The following is a 19,714-nucleotide window of genomic DNA, read 5'->3' on the forward strand; positions in this document are numbered from 1 at the left end:
CAGGTCCCTGGGGCGGGCGTCGCGGCGAAGTCCCGGCGCGGAGGGCTCCAGGAGCGGTGACGGTTGGCGCTGTGCGGTCAGTAGAGACGGAGGTGAGGTGAGGCGAGGCGGCTCGCGGGGCCGCACGGCGTGTCCGCTTCCCTGCCGCTGCGGCCTCGGGGCCTGGTGAGGCCAGGCGCTGGGGTGACGCCGCTGGGGACCGAGGGGTCCTCGCCGGCGAGGAGGGGACAGCCCAGAGGCGGGGGGCGCTGCGGAGGGGGGAGGGGGCCACTCCTGGATACCGCCCAGGGCCTCGAGGGCAGTGTCTGGGTGAGAGGGCATTCCTGGGCACTGCCCGGGTTTGGGGGGACGCTGCCTGGGTCTGGAGGCATTCTGGGGCCCTCGCGGGGTCAGTGAGGGGCTTTCCCGGACACTGCCTGACTTGGGGGGCACCGCCTGGGTCGGGTGGCATTGCTAGACACTCCCGAGGTCAGGGAAGGGCATTCCTGGGCAGTCCCGGGTTGAGGGGGCCCCATCTGGGTCGGGAGGGCATTCCCCGGCACTGCCCCGGGTCCGGAGAGGCGCACTGTCCAGGTGGGGGGGCTTCTGGGGGGCCCTTCGTAGGGGTGCAGGGGTTTGGGCCTCTGGGGCCCCGTCCAAAGGGGCCGGGCCAGCTCTGGCTCCCTGGGCGGACGGCAGTTTGCCCCGGGCGTCATGTCTGGCTGGGGTGGTGATTAGAAGCGCCGCCTCCAAGGCTTCCTCGAAGGTGACCGTGGTCTCCCGGCCCGGGGTGTCCTGAGGTGGAAAGGACCGAGCGGAGGAGCACAGCTGTGCCGGCCGGCACAGCACGAGGCCGCGCGCCCCACCTGAGTCTGGTTACGCAGCGTCCTGGGTGATGGGGAGCGTCACCTGGAGGCCCGAAGGGAGCCGCGGACCCGCAGGTCTGGGAGCGGGAGCCCTTTCGGTCTGATTGGCGTTTCCCACGAGTTCTAGGCGTTCCCGGAGAGCTCGGGTTCTGGGAAGTGTGTTCTGAAAGTTTCCCATTGGGGGCTGCGGCTCGGCTTTGTCTAGGCTTAAAAGCCGCCCTGGCACTTGGTGCCAGGCCGCGTGTGCTGGGGGTGGAGGAGGCGCGGGGCCCTGCGGAGCTGTGGTACTGCCGGCAGGTGGCAGGCACGCAGCCGGGTGGCGGAGGCAGGGCACTCCGTGGTACACGGTGAATCGTGGGGTGTGCGGGCAAGAAGTTCCGTCCCCTTCAGTAAGAGCTCTGAGCATGGCCGCCGGGGGGCCCAGCAGGGAGTGAGGTGCACGGACCGTTGTCCTGATGCAGGCGGCGTAGAAGTGCTCAGGCCTTTAACATGGTGTAAAACACGAGTTCTGCCATGTGGGCGCCTCGCAGGTTCTGTTCTGTGACCCACCTTGGACATTGCATCAGGATCAGATTGTGAAGGTTTCACAATTGGGTAGGTTCGTGGATTTGCTTCTGACCCCGTGGAACACGATCGGAAGTCGGCTCTCCCACAGCTGGGGGATGTGACTAGGTTTGTCGTCCTGGGAAGGCCCTGGGAGAGCAAGGATTTCCGAAGCTGGTAAAACCGGAAAAGAGATGAAAACCTGACGCGATTCAGGGCGATCTTATACATGATGTCACAGGCTGCTCCTCCGTATTTAGAACCTTCCTGCTCCCCCGCCCATTGTCTGCAGGGCCCTGGGCGTCCTGACCTGTGCCTGCCTCGGAGCCCAGCAGCGGTCCTTCGCGGGCCCCCAGGCGGCTCCGGTCCTGCACACGAGCCACACTCGACCCCTCGCCCTGTTGGGGAAGCCGGTGCCGTCCGCCTTCCAGCGCGAGTCCTCTTCCATCTCAGTGTAAGTGTTAGCTTCTTGGGAGCAGGCCTGGGAGAACATTCTGTTTACTTCCTGTGTTAAACTTGAAAAGATGGCAGAGTTTAAGCTTTAAAAAGCTACGATTTTACGTGCCTTTTCCACTAGAGCTACTGTTTGTTGAGTGCTCCCGTGTGCCAAGGACTTGGTGTGTGTTCACTTGAACCGCACGCTGGACCGGTGTGGCAGGTCAGCAGAGCTCCAGATCACAGAGAAGAGATGAGTCAAGGTTATGTGATGTGCTCAAGGTCACTTCTGTGAAGAAATGGGGTCAGGCAGGCCAGCTCTGAGGTCTACACCCTGAATAACCTGACAATACTGCTTTTTATTCTGGTGGGGGCAGTGGGTGGGTAAACTCTACACGTGGTCATGTCTCTGACACCCAGCACCCATTCTGGCCCCCAGGGACTTACTAACACTGTGTTGTTGAAGAAATGGATAGAATGGTTGGGTCAGAAGTAAAGGAGTAGTTTAGAGATAAATGACTCCGTCCTTTTTCCTTGGAGACAAAGTGGGTGGCCGTGCCGCTCACTGAGAACGAAGTTCTGGAGCACGAGTAACGTGCAGTAAAAGTCAGCGGTTTGGGTGTGTTTACAGGTGAAGCCGTGGGGAGATGGCAGAGGCTGTGCCATGTGTGTGCAAATTCTGTAAAGGGCCAGTCTGTGCCACCAGTGCCCGGTGTCCTAGATACTTGTCCAAATGTGAAAGAGCTGGTCCCCAAACTTCAGACGACTCCACAGTTTCTCCCTGAGTCGTATCAAACAGTAATTCAGGGGCACCTGGGGGGCTCAGGCGGTTAAGTGTCCGACTTAAGCTCAGGTCGTGATTTCACAGTTCGTGGGTTCAAGCCCTGTGTCAGGCTCTGTGCTGACAGCAGCCTGCTTTGGATCCTGTGTCTCTGTCTCTTTTTTTCTCTCTGCCTCTCCCTGACTTGCGCTCTCTCTCTCAAAATAAGGAAATAAACTTTCTTTTTGTTGTTTGTTTTGGTTTTTTTTAATAGTTTATTTTCAAATTGGTTTCCATAAGTCAGGCAGAGAAGGACAGATACCATGTGTTTGCACTCATAGGTCTAACAGGAGAGACCTGGCAGGGGACCATGGGGAGAGGAAGGGGGAAAGAGAGCAGGGAAGAGTGAGGGACACAGATCAAGGAAGACTACTGAATACTGGAGACGAACCATGGACTGAAGGGGGAGGGGGAGGGAGGGAGGGGGTGATGGTCGTGGTGGGGGGCACTTGTGGGGAGAAGGAAATAAACTTTTAAAAAAATTTTTTTGAATAGTAACACAGTGAGAAAGGAAGCAGTATATTAAAACAAGTCTTCCGCGTCGGCGCTCCCCCTGAGCACGGGTGGAGTCCGCGGCCAGCGTGGAGTGTGTTAGAGGTTAGGAAAACGTGTGCTCGTCCAGGAGCTTGTTTTAGAATCTTCATGTTTAGAGGTCACGTCGTAGAGACTGTCAGATTGTACACGTTGAACGTGTCGTGTTTGTGATTATTTCCTCTAAAGGAAGAAGAATGACCGGGCGAGCGAGAGCCAGAGCGCGAGGACGGGCGCGCGGCCAGGAGACGGTGCAGCACGTGGGGGCCGCGGCCGTGAGTCCTCGCCGGTTTCTGACTGCAGAAGAGCGTCTGTTAGATCTTTTTTTTTTTTAACGTTTATTTATTTTTGAGACAGAGACAGAGCACAAGCGGGGGAGGGGCAGAGAGCGAGCGAGGCACAGACTCCGAAGCAGCTCCAGGCTTTGAGCTGTCAGCACAGCTGTGGGGCTCAAACCCACAAACCATGATAGGAGCTGAGCCGAGGTCGGACGCCTAACCGACTGAGCCACTACTGCGCCCCGAATCTGTTAAATCCTTGTCAGCTGTGCTGTTGAAATAAAGTTTTAAAAACTTTCCCACGAAGGACATGGGAACAGAACAAAGATGATCATACTCTGTTTCCTGAGGATCTTAAGATTGGTTCTTTAGTTAGTGAGCCTTTTTGAGGAAACCCCTTTATAGGAACAGTGTTTGATTTCTAATTTAGATCACTTTTGTCTGAATGTCTTAGTCTTGTGTAAGACCGTTTCCGCTGATCTGTGATCTTTGATGTGAAAAGCCTGCTGTTTATTTGCGTGTCGCCGTAGAGTCAGCCCCCTGGCTTCGTCCAGCCTCGGCCGCAGCAGCCAGCAGCGGAGGGGGATCTAGTTGGCCGTGGACGACAGAGAGGAGCAGGCGGAGCGCCGGCCAAGTCACAAGGTGAAGGGAGGGGAAAAGAGGGCGTGCGCGTGCGGTAGCTCCGGACCGGTGACCGGTGAGCCGGCGCCTTCATCGGAAGGGACCCCTGGCCTCAGACCACGTCGGGTGCCGCGTGATTTCTCTCCCTGGCCCAGTGGCTCTTACCGAGTACTTCTAAACTACTCATAGATTTGTGTCTGTGTTAATAAACTGTTTTAGAACATTCTTTTGGCATCTTTAGGGATTTCACCCAAAGCTGGACCACCTTCAACGTTCCTAACTGTTTTATAATACACAGTGTCTTACGTCTTGTATCGGCTCACCCGTTTCTCAGGTACAGAAACTCTGGGCCAGCGTTAGGACAGCTGCTGAGATCAGAACACCAGTTCTGATTCCGAAAGTTATCTTTTCTGTACTTTGTTACAGACGTGAGTTGTTTGGATGCTTGGTATAAGATGCTTCAGCAGTTTAGTTTCAGTGTAGGAAAACCCCCGCTGTGTGGGCCTGACGTGACGACGTAATGACGTTGGCTCTCCCTCGGGGTGGGCGGGGGACGGCTGCTCCAGGCACAGTGCGGGGACCGCTGGGGACGCGGTGACGCTTGTCCCCGCCTTTCTCTGCGGTCACATCCCCGAGTACTCCAGGGGGCCAGTCCTCGCCAGTGAGATCCATGAACGTGAGAGGGGCTCCCGGGTGGGGCCGTGGTGTCAGCCGTACACTGTGCCGTGACAGAGGCGCCCGGACGCCTGCGGAGGTGGCGGTGGGGCCGGTCCCCGGGCGCACAGCGCGCCCCGACACCCCGGCCTTGCAGGCGAAGGGAGGGAGAGGGCAGTGCGTTGCAAGATACGAGACCCCTGAAAACACCGAGCCTTAGTAAAGAGGCTTAAACCAAACCGTTTTTACCCGTTGCTCTCCCTTCCTTTGTTTTTATTTCCCCCCCACCCGTGTTGGCACCGTGCTCCCTGTGGGATGGTGCAGCTGTACCGATCGTGTGCCCTGTACCAGCCGTGATGGTGGCCTTCTCATGAGCACGTCCCTCCGGGCGTGCACCTGCAGGCTGGGGCAGGGACAGTGTGGCCCTGACCCTGTATGGGCTGGTCCGTGCCCTGCCCCCCCCCCAACTGGGAGTGCTGGGGACGGGAGACTCAGGTAGCACCTCGGGGCCTGGACCACAGAGCGCCGTTTCACCACGCGGAGGGACAGAGCCCCGCCTGGGCCACAGGGATGAGGTCACGCGGTAAGGCAGCGCTCCCTCTGTGTTCTTAGTGACGGCATGTGATGTGTGTTTTCAGAAAAGCTTGAGGGAAAATGTCAGCTAATAATGCTACATTTGAGGGGCGGCTCAGGTCATGATCTTACGGTTTTTGGGTTGGAACCTCACTTCTGGCTCTGTGCTGGCAGCTTGGAGCCTGGAGCTGCTTCGGATTCTGTGACTCCCTCTCTGCCCCTCCCCATCTGTCTGTCTCAGAAATAAGTAACATTAAAAACATTTTTTTAAATAGTGCTGCATTTGAAGAGTCGAGAAGTCTGGAAGGGTCTTTGTTACGTATCCAACAACCCGTTCCTGGTACTGAGCCCGTGTTTTGTTTTCTAAGCTGCCTGATGAGAATCCACTTCCGGCGTTAATCTCTTTAAATTTATAGCATTTGACCCACTTTCTCCTCTAATTTTGACGCCTAAAGTCTTTTGAAACTTAGAGTATTTGACATGGTCAGCGTGTTCAACCTATTGTAGAGTTGCTAAAGTTGTTTTAAAAACATTCCGTTATTGCAGCCTTAACATGCAGATCAGACTGTGGGAAATACTTCAGTCTAATGTCTTGAGCATGCTCCGTATTTGTCGTTTAACAGTTACACATGAACTTAAATTCTGTGAAACTCAATTTCCCATCGAAAGAAAGGTGGCATCTCACCTTAAAGACCATCGTGAGGATGACATACTCATAGTTGGAATAACAAATTCCGTCGTCCCACTGCTTCCGTGAGGACCGACTGTGTCTGAGAAGTTCTTACACCGAGCGCTCACTTATCTACCAGGCTTTCGAAACTGAAGTGACAAGTTAGATTCACTGTTGACGAACCCTTGTTGTTGACTGACTCTCGGAAGGGCTCTGAGATAGAAGAGCAGCGCGGTCTGATGCGTGTTTTAGTCGTTCTAGGAGCCGCCGGAAGGGGGGAGTCCTAGGCGTTCCTCAGACACCCCACAGGCTCGGTTCCAGACACTGCAATAGCGCAAATAGGGCCAAGCAAGTCGGGGGAGCCGTGGGGTTTGCCCGTGTGTGCAGAGGTTCCGTCCACACTGCTGTGTTGTCCGTGTGCAGCAGCCCCGTGTCCGGTGCACACACCTAATTCAGAAGTACTGCTGAAAAGCGCTACCTACCGTTTGAGTTTTCAGCAAGTTGTAATTACTGATCACAGATCACCATAACAAATACAATAACGAAAGCATTCGAAATGGTGTGAGGATTACTGAAATGTGACACGGAAGTGAAATGAGCAAGTGTTGGGAGAGGATCACACCCGCAGACTTGTTTAATGCACGGTTGCCACAAGCCTTCGGTTGTTAAAAAAAAATCTTTGAAGCACAGTAAATGAGGTGTGTTTATAGTCAGCGAGGCCTACGGTTTTGTTCATTCTAAAATCTGTTCTCTTCACAGGTTGACAGCTATGCTTTTGCTAAATAGCAGTACTGTGTGTAGAGAGGGGAACGGACTTCATCGTTATTTATATTCAGAAACTTAGTCTGGTTTTTGTGTCCAGAATGGAATTTTAAGACAAATTCAGGTTTTTCAGGAAAAAAGCCTCTCTGACCTGTCATTGTTACTAGGTTGGATTCAGTGTGCCTGACCTGTGCTGGTACATAGTTAATCACCCACAGCCGAGGATGCTTTAGAGTGAAAGTTTTGGGGATAAAAAGTTCACCAAAGGAGACAAAATGTTCCATGTTCGAAGGTTTTTTTTTTTTTCTTTTAAAGCTTATTTACTGAGAGAGTGCCTGAGCACATGCAAGCAGGGAAGAGGCAGAGAGAGGGAGAGAGAGAATCCTCAGCAGGCTCCACACTGTTAGCAGGGAGCCTGACTCGGGGCTCGGTCCCACCAACTGTGAGATCACGACCTGAGCTGACATCAAAAGCCAGGGTGCTCAGCTGACTGAGCCCCCCAGGAGCCCCTGAATATCATGAGGTACAGGAACCAACACACTGAGCAGCACCTTTAGAGAGTTTTATAAATTACGTTCTCACGTAAAACATGACATGCCCATGAAGTTCATCACTCTTCCAGGTAAAGAGGTTGGAGCTGACGTTAATTTCCAAGGTGTATCAGGAACTGATAGTTTGCTCAGGCCTCTGCCTCTCTAGCAAGAAGCCCCGAGGTCGACAGTTGGGTGCTAGATCTGGAGTTTGCCACCAGGAGAAAACTGGGGTCTTGAGTCGTTTTCTTCTTCTGTCCTGATTTCTTGTCATTGAGACACACATTTGGTGATCATGACCAGATTCCAAGCAAGACTGGCAGGCAGAGGGCACAGAGAACAAACACCGGCCACTGGCCTCCCCTCCCCCAGGAAAGGTGCTTTCCCAGAAGTCTGCTCCAGTCATTTCTGCTTAAGTCTCTTCACCCATCCTTACCTGCAGGGAAGGCAGAATTCTAGTTTTTTAGGCACATTTTTCCCTAAATAAGCTTTTTTAAAAAAAGACTGAGAGATTGGGAAGACGGAAGTCTCTAGTACACGGGGCATCCCCCCGATTTCCTGGAAGCCGAGTTGTAACACGTGACCACAAAGCCCGTGTTCACTCGTCGGCCTCCACCATACTGCTGACATGAGCCACTTCCATATGTTGTGCAGATTGAAAGCTTTAGTAATTTTGAATATTATGAGCATTTGCAACTATGCATGAAGCGATAGTTAACCTGTCCCCTGATGGCCGTGGGCATGCCCCCCATGGCCCAGTCTGTCCTGCTGGGCATCAAAGGAATGAGGAAACTACATTTTAGACTTAAATTTTCTAATGCAGGTTACACGTTAAAAGCTATAAACCACTAATTCCTGTAGCTAAACTTGCAATATAAAGCTGCAAAAAATACGGAGATAAAGGCCCTTAGGTTGCTCAGAACTTGGAGTACAGGAAAACAGCTTCCCAGTCAAAAAGGTGCTGCCGAGGTCCTGAACCGCAGTCCAGGGGTCTTTGTCTTCTCCGGGCCCGCGGGCCTTCCGGGGGAGCGGCGGGTTTGGCCAGAGCAGTGGCCAGAGGCGGTGGGAGAGTCCTAGCCAGGGTGCTCTGCAGGCCGGCACTCACCTGCGCGTTGGGGCGGAGGCCCGCGTCACCCGCAGCCCCTCGGCAGCTCTGGGGTCTCCGGTGCTGCTTGGGGGCTGCGTGCCCTCGTTCTTCAGTCCAGGTTTCTGGTTGCGCGTGTGTAAGATTGTCCTTGTTTTTGAAGAGCTCCAGATGTCGGCCGGCTTCCAGGAGTTGTCGCTCGCAGAGAGAGGGGGTCGGCGTAGAGACTTCCACGACCTTGGTGTGAACACACGACAGAACCTCGACCACGTTCGAGAGTCGAAAACAGGTGGGGTGGTCATGAAGGACGCGGTTTTCACGAGATTCCTTCCCAAGGACCTGGGACGTGGGGGGTCGCACCTCGCCTCACGCGTGCGTCTCTGTGACGCCGTCCTCACGGTGCTGCGAGGCTTCTCCACTTCCCCCTCTCTGACAAAATCGGCCACAGGCGTTCAACTGCCCTGCGGTGGGTCAGTTACGTAGGTGACGTTGTTCTTTTATAAAAGGTTTCGCCATAGATTTGGATGGTTCTGTTCTAAATTACTTGGTGTGATGGGGATTTAGTCCTAAATGTGTGCTTTTAGGACCTTACCTGGACAGGACAGTGGTTCCCGCAGTCCGACGTCTGAGACCTTTAGTTCCAGAGGCGCGTCTGCTTGCCCCACCAGGAGGGAGTTGGGGGAAGAAAATCCTTGGTCTGTTAATCACACGGGACTTCTTCCGCAGGCTCTTCCGGCGTCGTCGTGCGGCTGAGCACTAACCACTTCCGCCTGACGTCCCGTCCCCAGTGGGCCTTGTACCAGTACCACATCGACTACAACCCGCTGATGGAGGCCAGGAGGCTCCGCTCAGCTCTTCTGTTTCAGCATGAAGATTTAATTGGAAGGTGTCATGCTTTTGATGGAGCAATATTATTTTTACCTAAAAGACTACAGCACAAGGTTATTTTCAGTGTCGGGCCGGGGAGAGGGTGATTAAGGGTCTCCGCTCCGCAGCAAAACTGCCGCCGGCTCGGGAGCCGCTCGAGCGGTTCCGGGGCCTTCAGCTCAGACTGCGCGTTCTATGCCCACAGCGGGCCTGGGCATCGTTTCCTTTTCAAATCCACCTGAGTGACTTGATTATAATTATATTTAAATTTTTTTTAACATTTGTATTTTGGAGAGGCAGTGTGAGCAGGGCAGGGGCCGAGAGACACAGAAACAAAGAACCCGAAGCAGCTCCAGGCCCTGACCTGTCAGCACAGAGCCCGACGAGGGGCCACACTCACAGTCCGCGCGCGCGAGCTGAACCGGCTGAGCCACTCACACCCCACAAGTGAATTTATAACACAAACCGTAGCCACTCTCTTCTCCTAGCTGGGCCCCTTTTATGTTTTTAATGTGAAACTTTACTTTTGTTGTTGCCTTAGTAGCAGGAATTGTGTGATTGGGCTAGCTTGTTGTAACACCTGACATGACTGCACTGCTCTGGCTTCAGGTCACTGAAGTGTTCAGTCAGACCCGGAACGGAGAGCACGTGCGGATCACCATCACCCTGACCAACGAGCTCCCGCCCACGTCGCCCACGTGCCTGCAGTTCTACAACATCATCTTCCGGAGGTGCGCGAGGGTCTTCCTAACCTTTCCTGGGAAAAACTGAAAAACCAGTGTGGTAAGGACCTGCGTGTTAGAGATGTCAGTATTCACTTCTCTGTTCTGACCTTTCCACTTGTAGGCTCTTGAAGATCATGAATTTACAACAAATTGGACGGAATTACTATAACCCAAGTGACCCAATTGATATTCCAAATCACAGGTTTGTGTAACGCGGAAGCTTTCTGCTCCTTGGGCTTAATCACGGACTCGGACAGTGACGCTCTGATTTGAAACGACCAGATTGACCACAGTGGCTGTTAGTGGTGCCGTCACGTTACGGGAAGCTTAACTCGGTCGGAATCATAGATGAGACCCCAGACTGTTTGGCTTTAAACACCTCACGTGCTGTCCGTCTGTCACTGGGGGGGTGGAGAGAGCTGCGCGGCACCTGTGTTTGCTCTCCAGTGACACAACTTCGGAGCTAACGAGACTGCTTCAGAAGTGCCCGAGTGTCGTGCGTCCAGGGGCGGCCCTCACAGCTCGGGCCGCCGCTCACCGCGTTCTTCCAGTCAGATTGGCGGCCCCTTTCAGGTCTTAGGCCGGCGTAAGAAATGGTTCAATAAAGTTAGCGTATTCGAAATGGAACTTAAGTTATTATAACACAACATTCGTTGATCACCTTGACAGGATGGGTCTTTATAGGGAACCATGTAAAACCTAGGAATAACTAAATTTACTCAATTCAGAAACTTTTGTACCTTTGACCCAGTGAATACAGGAGAAGAACACAACGTGACACGTGCAGACCGTGTCTGGGCCCGAGAGGGTACTTCACACTTTGATTCTGCTCGACAGGTTGGTGATCTGGCCTGGCTTCACCACCTCGATCCTGCAGTACGAAAACAGCATCATGCTGTGCACGGACGTCAGCCACAAAGTCCTCCGCAGCGAGACCGTGCTAGATCTCATGTTCAACCTGTATCGTCAGACAGAAGAGCATAAATTTCAAGAACAAGTTTCTAAGGAACTAATAGGTTTAATTGTTCTTACAAAGTAAGGCTGCTTTTTTTTAATGCATAAACAATCCTTTTGCAAGTGTTAAGATGTCATGCTTTTCTAGTCCATCATATTAGACAGTAGGACTCACGGAGGAGTAGTGGGGACAGCATGAAAACGGAGGGGGCACCTGTCCCCTTGCCCAGGATGGGAGTGCTCAGGGGGCACACGCGTCTAACCACGTTTATCCCGTCAAGTCTCCGTTTTCTGGCAGTAACTTCGTCACTTCCCCGCCCGTCTAGCCTGGTCTTTAAGAAGGTTTTCCCTTTTCTTCCAAGGACTTTGTGTGTAACTAAGTGACTTGAAATTTTATCTTTTAGAGACTACTGTCTGTATCTAGTTTCTTTTTAATATTTCTATACGTTCCGATCAAATACCAGCCAGCCTCGGTGGTCTCACAGGTATAACAACAAGACATACAGAGTGGATGACATCGACTGGAGCCAGAGCCCGAGGAGCACCTTCCGGAAAGCAGACGGCTCCGAAGTCAGTTTCCTGGAGTACTACCGGAAGGTAAGGCCGGCCGGGGCCCGCCCTGGGGGCCTTAGAGGAGATCCGCACTCTGTTCGCTAGGATTTTGTAATGCTTGTACACATGGGACAAATTGCTTTTAAAATCTGTATGGAAATGTGTTTATTAAGGCAGTCATAGCGTAGTTAACTTGAGCTCATTACCAAATGAGAAGTGCTTGGGCCTGGTTCCTTTTTCCCAGCAGAATGAGAGATTGTATTTTAATTTAAGCATGTGGAGAACAGACAGGATCGTTGATGGGTAGCAAAGGGCGCAAGTTCACTGCACTGACCCGTATTCTGCAGTGAGCACGGTTTCGAATTCACCCCGGGATGGGGTTAGAGAGGGCGGAGTCTTCAGCCTCCGCTGGGTCCGCCTGCGGGTCCCTCTTAACTTGCGTCTCGCGTGTGGACAACCTCGGACCAGCCTGTCTCCTCCAGGCTCGGTCACTGGGTCGTGGGATCTTTTGACGCTGGTTTTATACAGAGCACTCGCTGAATTGAAAAGACAGCAGAGGCAAACAGCAAGAACCAGCCCCTGCTGACTGGAAGGGGACACACGCTCGTGCAGGCCCGCTGGCGTCACCGCCGGGGAGCAGCAGGCGCCGCCCCTGAGTCCTGAGGAGGCTGCATGAGCTCTTTTACAAGCGCCCGAACGGGATCTGTAAAATACTTCCAGTTAAAATCTTACAACTTGTTTTAAAGTCCGAGTTCCTTTTCCTAAAAAGCTGGGTAGATGAGCCGCTGTATGTTCATATCTTATATCGGAATTACACATCAGACGGGTGATCTTGAAATGTCTTTTTACTGGTTGTCTATTACTGCCTGAGCCTCGGCTGCTCTGCTGTGAGTGAAAAGATCAGATGACACTCTGGATGGAAAGGGTTCTCTGAAGTTGCATTAAAAGCTGTTCTCATTTTGGGCAAAATGAACCTCTAACTGCGTGAGGACTGCAGCCGCCTGGAACCTGGCTTCCTTCCGGGTGTTGGAGGCTGCCGTGAGAGACGCCGGCCTTGGCCTTGCTCCGTGGGGTCGGAATCCCTGTGGGGGATGGGAGGGCGGAGGGCGTTGGCAGCACACACGCAGGCGCTCTCAGTGGAGAGAGTGGTTTAGGCTGGAAGCAAGGTCTGGGTCTCTGCGCCGCTGCCTGGTAGGGAGCCTCACGTGGCAGCGGATTCCTCTGGAAGCGGCCGTCTAAAGGTTGACATACTTAGGTGTTCTGCCTCCACCCCCCCCAGTTACTGTATTTTAACTTGGGTGATCTCCAGGCTCGTCCGTTCTTGGACTAAAGGTGTCCTGTGTTCACCGCTCCCAGATCTGTAGCTCCAGCCCAGACCTAAGCCTTCTTGTTCTCAGCATTTGCATGTCTTAAAGACACCTTCCATGTGACCAGTGCTGAGCATGTTGAGTCCTAGGACACAGCCCCTGTGCACTGCTCTGGGTCACGGCAGGGACTGTGACTTCCTCAAGGTCAGGGATTTTGTGGTTTCTTTGCCCCTTCCCCCCCGCACCCCCCATGCCTCCATAGGCACTAAGGTATTCGAGTGAATGAGCACATGCATAACAGACCCTTAAAACCTCAGATGGGGTGCCTGGGGGCTCCGTAGGTTCGGCATCTGACTTGGGCTCGGGTCACGATCTCACATCTGTGGGTTCGAGCCCCGCGTCGGGCTCTGTGCTGACAGCTCAGAGCCTGGAGCCTGCTTCGGATTCTGTGTCTCCCTCTCTCTCTGCCCTTCCCCCATTCATGCTTTGTCTCTGTCTCAAAAATAAAAACTAAAAAAAACACCACCACCACGTCAGACCCACACCCCCCTTACCTTGCAGCACTCTGGGTGAGCTCCGCTTCGAGGGGCTGCCCTCCCGGTGCAGGCTCCCGCACGCTCTCATTCAGCTGCTCTCTCCCTTTTCATCTCCTGCCTTCCAATCCAGTTTCAGACTCCTGCAGTTGTGATGTTATTTTCTACCCAAAGTATGTGAGCGGCTCCTGACTGCTCCCGCCGGCCCGTTGAGGTGCCCCGGTCTGCACCCGGTGAGGCCCCGGGCCATGCAGCCGCAGCCTGCTCGTCGGCCCTCGCCTGCACCCCCCACCCCGGCCGGCCCCTCCAGCCGTGGGGCTCCGCTGCCTGGGCCTGACTCCTGTTCTGGCGTCAGTCTCCGCTCAGATGATTGCTTCTGGAAGACTGCTGTCACGGCCAGGCCTCATGGGTGTGTCTACCAGAGACATGGCTATTGAGAACAGGGTAAGGGTGAACTGTCTGAAGGAATCCCAGCATTCTTAGGACTTCCCAGGGGAGAGGCAGTCTTAATGGTACGTGATGGCAGGGCTGTTCTCTAGGAAAGGTCCAACTTAAGGAAGCACAGAGAGAGAGAAGGGCCTTCGAAAGGGAAGATCATGGTCAGTTTAAAAAAAAAAAAAAGGCTTGACAGGAACATTAAATTGAAGTGTAGTGTTTTAGATGTGGGGGAAGATGTTAAAAGAACGACAGACTTTTGTTTGAGCCCTAAGAATACAGAAGGAGGATCCCAAAGTTCTGTGATGAGGAGCCCTGCATTCAGGGCCATTGGTGAGGTAGGGACAACCCCGACTCCACTCCTGCACCCCCATGTGTGCACCCAAGTAACGTAAGTGAGGTAACGGGCGGCAGGGGGGCTCCGTTAGTTAAGCGTCTGATTCTTGGTTTCGACTCAGGTCATGATCTCACACTTCATGGGTGGGTTTGAGCCCCACATCCGGCTCTGCATGGACAGCCCAGAGCCTGCTTGAGATTCTCTCTCTTCCTCGCTCTCTGCCCCTCCCCCACTTGTGTATGTGTGCTAAGTAAATAAAAAACAGTGTGATAAAATAGTGTAGGTACAGAGAGCAGAGGTTAGATAAAAGCATTGAAATTTTCTTACCTGAAATAGGAAAATTAACATTTTTCCTAAATGGGTGGTAAAGAGTTCAGTATAGGACAAAGTCAAGAACAGACTGGGATTCAAGGTCTTAATTCATGCGGGCAAGTGGCCAGGGCTTTGTCATGGGACGGGAACACGGAGCAGGAAGTAGTGCTTACTCTGTTGGTAAGCGATGGGTGCTGATGGAGTGACCATGGCAATGAAGCTCATGTCCCGTGTGCCGAGTTCTCTTAAAAAGAGCCAGATAAACCAGGATGTCAAAAGGTGCCCGCAGAGGGCACAAGAGACGCTAGGGAAGAGGGTCCCTAGAACACAGGGCCGGAAACTCCAGGGGAGACAGCACAAGGGCAGGCCCGTGGTCCCAAGGCTGCAGAGCTGAGCAGGAGGCCCGCAGGCCAGTTCCCGCGCCCGTTACTCCTGAGAGTCAGCGTTTTTGTCTGTTTACATGTTGTAAAAACCCAGTGATTGACGTGGGGAATCTTAAGACTACTTGATGGAAGTGAAATTCAGCTTCTACCAAGTGTCATGTCAACGTCTGGTAAGAAAATGTTCCTAATTAAAACTATTCTCTGGCATGCACCTCTCCCTTCCCTCCATTTATTGTTCATTGTGGCTGTAACGCTGGTGGGTTTGGAGGAGCTCCGTCCTGAGGACCCAGGGTTCCAGAGGCTGCTGTTTGTACAGCAAGAAATCACAAAGTGAAGTGTGGCTGAAGCTCCGCCCTCAGGTAGTCGGGACAGTGAGGCGCGAAGTTTCAGGAAGAAGATGAGGCACACGTAAATCACGATTTGTTTTATTAGGATTAAAAATGCACTTTGTAAGCTTCCTTGGAAACTGGTACCAGCCTTGCTATGGGCATCTATTCTCAAAAAAAAAAAAAAATCCCTTTTTTTGGTCCACTGACCTGTTAACAAAGGCATTTCCTATGAACAGTGACACCTTTTCTTACCCAGCAATACAACCAAGAAATCACGGACTTGAAGCAGCCGGTTTTGGTCAGTCAGCCCAAGAGGCGGCGAGGCCCCGGGGGCGCCCTGCCCGGGCCGGCCATGCTCATCCCGGAGCTCTGCTACCTCACAGGTACCGCCACGCCCCGGGTCGCTGTCCCGCTCTCCGGGGGGGTCCTGACGCCCTCCCGAAGACGCCCCGTCCGGAAGAGCCCTTCCCGCTGCCCGTCTCCTTGCCCCTCGGCGCCCTGCACCCCAAGCGCTCGCAGGCCGGGCTCCTGGCAGTAACCGCTCGCCTTCTGACATTTCGTTTAAAGGTCTAACCGATAAGATGCGGAACGATTTTAACGTGATGAAAGACCTGGCCGTCCACACGAGACTCACTCCGGAGCAAAGGCAGCGCGAAGTGGGGAGGCTCATCGATTACATTCACCAGTGAGTCGCCCGGCTCCAGTTCTGCGCTGTCTCCTGGGGGCTTGGCGAGCGAGGGAAAGTAACTCTGTCTCCCTTTGTGTTCGCAGTATCGGGGGTGGGTTCTTTGTGTTTCTAGGCGAGGCTGCTGTTCGTCAGGGAGCGGTCGATTCTGTGGCCTCTGGCCTAACTCTTCTAGTAGAGAAAGGGACATGTTTCGGACAAATCTGTTTTCTCTTTGTTACAATGTGGAAGGGTCCCTGTGAAAGAAGGTAGTTTGGGCATCAGACGTGCAGATCCTGGAGGGACACAGGCTGTGACGAGGGACCCACAGAGAGCGCTCTGCGCTCTTGAGGCCTTCAGTCTGGAGAGAAACGGGAACATGTGGTGTGGACAGGAGTGGACCTCTGTTTGCGTGTGTCTGTGTGTGTTCTGTTTCCTCATGTTGAGGAGTACATAAACATGTTAAATTTACAGAGATGATAATGTCCAGAGGGAGCTTCGAGACTGGGGTTTGAGCTTTGACTCCAACTTACTCTCCTTCTCAGGAAGAATTTTGCAAGCAGAAAAGATTCACCAAGGTGGAAAAACAGTAAGGCACTTCTTCACGCTGTCAGTCACAGGAGCTGTGGGTCTGACCGTGGTGCAGCCCCAGGCCCGTCTGCCCGCTCACGCCCCTCCTCCCCCCCACCTCCCGCCGGCTCCCGTGGGCTCGGGCGCGGGGGGCTGCAGCTTGCTGCTCGCGGGCGCCGCACGGAGGCCTCACTGCAGGCTGCCGTGGCCCCTCCCTCCTGGCAGGGGTAGTCGTGTTACGGCATTGGGCTGGGATTGCGTCTGCTGCTGAAGTGATTTTTCTGTACAGAAAACGTCCAGTTGATCTGGCTTCATTTTCCCTGGACCATTTGTAGGGAAACATGTTAAATGCTGTGACGCCTTTTATATTTTATGTTCAGAACAGGGAAGCAACTAATGTAAAGATATTTTTGTGTGTAATTGAAGCCTGCAAGTGCTAGAACTTTAAAAACCCTTTTATAGAAAATGATGCCCTCCCGCCTTGTAAGTGTGCACACAGCAGCCTCGTCACGCAGCTCCGCACCGGGACAGCAGCCATCTCTGTCACCCTGTGGAGACAGTCGGGGCACACGCCCCCCCCCCTCCCAAGGGTGGTCGGGGAGGTGGGCAGGACGTTCAGGAGGCGCTGGGCGGCTTTCCTCGAGGAGAAAGGAAGCAGCAGGTCACTGCGGCCGGTGTGCGAGCCTCCTGCCTCGCCGTCAGGCGTGGTCCCCGCGCACTTGGGGTATCTGCGCCCCGGCCAGTTGCTCACCTCTCAGAGCCTCGTTTGTTTTCTGTCTTTATCACAAGGGAAGCACCCTGTGTCCTTGCAGTCTTCCAGCAGGCCAGGGTGAGTGCAGGACGCGTGGTAGGGAGGGTCTGCTGGGGTAGGCCCTGTCCTCCGTGGCTCCGTCTACCCCACGGGGGCCGTAGTGTCTGTCACTAGAGTCCAAGGTATGAGTGGTTCAGAAATGCCACAGGAGATTTGTTACAGACTCATTGGCTTTGTCACCGAGAGCATACAATGGAATTCACAGTGTCTCTGAACTTTCTTCTAGTTTGACTACAATCCCCAGTTTGCAGACTGGTCAAAAGAAACAAGAGGTGCTCCATTGATTAGCGTTAGGCCGCTGGATAACTGGCTGCTGATCTACACTCGGAGAAATTATGAAGCCGCCAATTCATTGGTACAGAATCTATTTAAAGTGACACCAGCGATGGGCATACAAATGAAAAAGGCAATAATGTAAGTTTATCAAGTCATTTCTACTCTGCAAAACTGATTAGTAGTCATTCGGAGGGTGTGGGAATGCAAAAGTGATGAAAGTGTTAGAAACCTTACCTAGACACTGGGTGCTGAACGCCCGCTCGGGTTCCCTGGGCGGGGACCGGAAGCCCGGGGGCAGTGGGGGGCGGGCGGGGGCAGCGTCTCTTCCCGGTCGTCCTGCCGCCGGTGCGGGTGCCCGCTGTGCCTTACTCCGTGCCTCGCACCGAAGTGCTCCCTGTGTTAGGACAGGAAATTGTTTCTGCTCCGTACATCTTGTGCTATGTTTTCTGAACGCTGGATGCCGTGTTCCCACTCCAGGATCGAAGTCGATGACAGGACGGAAGCCTACCTGAGGGTCTTACAGCAGAAGGTGACGTCCGACACCCAGATCGTAAGTAGCGAGTCGACGCAGAGGCAGTTGTCCTAGAACGCCTTGTTTTAAAAACGGCACTTGTCAATCTTAGTGTTTGAGTTGGAAATGTAGTTAGGTGCACGAGCCGGCCGCACACTACGGGTTTTACCTCCGTGAGTGAGCTCCAGCGATGCCGGCCGCTGAGCGCTGCGGGGGCTGGAGGGGGCTGGGCGCCATTTGGATTCAAAGGCTTTAATTATAGGCCGTACACTTGTGGCTCCAGTTCTGGGCTCTCTCTTCTATTCCATTGGTCCGTGTGTCTGTTTTTGTGCCAATACCATACTGTCTTGATGCTGACAGCTTTGTAGTAGAGGCTAAAGTCTGGGATTGTGATACCTCCCGTTTTGGTTTCTTCTTCAATATTACTTTGGTATTTGGGGTTTTCTATGGTTCCATACAAATTTTAGGATAGCTTGTTCTAGCTTTGAGAAGAACGCCGGTGCACTTTTGATGGGGATTGCACTGAATGTGTAGATGGCTTTGGGTGGTAATGACGTTTTCACAGTGTTTATTCTTCCGATCCATGAGCACGGGATGTGTTTCCATCTCTTTGTGTCCTCTTCAGTTTCTTTCATAAGCTTTCTATCATTTTCAGCATACAGGTCTTTTACATCTTTGGTTAGATTTATTCCTAGATGTTTTATGGTTCTTGGGTCTGTGACAAAGCAGGAAAAGTATCCGATGGAAAAAAGACTGCCTCTTTAGCAGGTGGTGCTGGGAGAGCTGGACAGCAACGTGCAGAAGAATGGAACTGGACCACTGTCTTACACCATACACAGAAATAAACTCAAAATGCATGACAGACCTAAATGTGAGACAGGAAACAAAACCCTAGAGGAGAAAGCAGACAGACAACCTCTTTGACCTCAGGCATAGCAATTTCTTGCTCAACACGTCTCCAAAGGCAAGGGAATCAAAAGCAAAAATGAGCTATTAGGATCTCATCAAGATAAAAAGCTTCTGCACTTCGAAGTAAACAGTCAACAAAACGAAAGGGTAATCAGTGGAATGAGAAAACATATTTGCAAATGACATGTCAGATAAAGGGTTAGTATCCAAAATCTATAAAGAACTTACCAAACTCAACACCTGAAAGACAAATAATCCTGTGAAAAAATGGGCAGAAGTCCTAAACAGACACTTGTCCAAAGAAGACATCCAGATGGCCAGAAGATACACGAAACAATGCTCAGTGTCACTCATCGTGAGGGAAATACAAACCAAAACCACACTGAGACACTGCCTCACACTGGCCAGAGTGGCTAAAGTAGACAACTCAGGAGACTGTAGATGCTGGCGAGGATGCACAGAAACAGGAACCCTCTGGGCCACCTGGGGGCTCAGCCATTAAGCTTCTGACTGACTTCAGCTCAGGTCATGATCTCACGGTTTGTGAGCTGGAACCTCACGTCGGTCTCGGTGCTTGACAGCTCGGAGTCTGGAACTGCTTCTGATTCTGTGTGTGTGTCTCTCTCTCTCTCTCTCTCTCTCTCTCTCTCTCTCTCTCTCTCTGTCTCTCTCTGTCTCTCTCTGTCTCTCTCTCTCTGCCTCATAAATAAATAAACTTTAAAAAAATTTTTAAGAAAAAACAGGAACCCTCTTACACTGTTGGTAGCAATGCAAACTGGTGCAACCACTCGGGAAAACAGTGTGGAGATTCCTCAAAAAACCATCGATAGAACTCCCCTGTGACCCAGCAAGAGCACTGCTAGGGATTTACCCAAGGGACACAGGAGGGCTGA

General features: G+C 52.9%; 1 protein-coding gene across 8 annotated transcripts in view; it reads left to right on the plus strand.

Moving 5' to 3' along the window:
* The window catches only part of PIWIL1 (piwi like RNA-mediated gene silencing 1), a 30,410-nt gene that overhangs the window by 665 nt on the left and 10,031 nt on the right, over positions 1–19,714 (plus strand). For 4 of the 8 annotated variants that reach the window (XM_029922715.1, XM_029922711.1, XM_029922717.1 and 1 more), the window contains exons 1-15: positions 90–165; positions 1,681–1,842; positions 3,364–3,449; positions 3,983–4,094; positions 8,510–8,635; positions 9,073–9,287; positions 9,823–9,944; positions 10,060–10,140; positions 10,776–10,973; positions 11,357–11,489; positions 15,337–15,463; positions 15,648–15,765; positions 16,219–16,333; positions 17,352–17,539; positions 17,879–17,951. In XM_029922715.1, coding sequence (XP_029778575.1) covers positions 3,372–3,449; positions 3,983–4,094; positions 8,510–8,635; positions 9,073–9,287; positions 9,823–9,944; positions 10,060–10,140; positions 10,776–10,973; positions 11,357–11,489; positions 15,337–15,463; positions 15,648–15,765; positions 16,219–16,333; positions 17,352–17,539; positions 17,879–17,951 — 1,686 coding nt within the window. In that variant the 5' untranslated portion in view covers positions 90–165; positions 1,681–1,842; positions 3,364–3,371. Of the gene's footprint in view, positions 1–6; positions 166–289; positions 310–1,680; positions 1,843–3,363; positions 3,450–3,982; positions 4,095–8,509; positions 8,636–9,072; positions 9,288–9,822; positions 9,945–10,059; positions 10,141–10,775; positions 10,974–11,356; positions 11,490–15,336; positions 15,464–15,647; positions 15,766–16,218; positions 16,334–17,351; positions 17,540–17,878; positions 17,952–19,714 lie in introns of those variants that run through there. The other 4 variants (XM_029922712.1, XM_029922716.1, XM_029922714.1 and 1 more) reach the window with 4 other exon arrangements.

This window comes from Suricata suricatta, chromosome 14 (assembly GCF_006229205.1).
Source record: "Suricata suricatta isolate VVHF042 chromosome 14, meerkat_22Aug2017_6uvM2_HiC, whole genome shotgun sequence".
NCBI lineage: Eukaryota > Metazoa > Chordata > Mammalia > Carnivora > Herpestidae > Suricata > Suricata suricatta.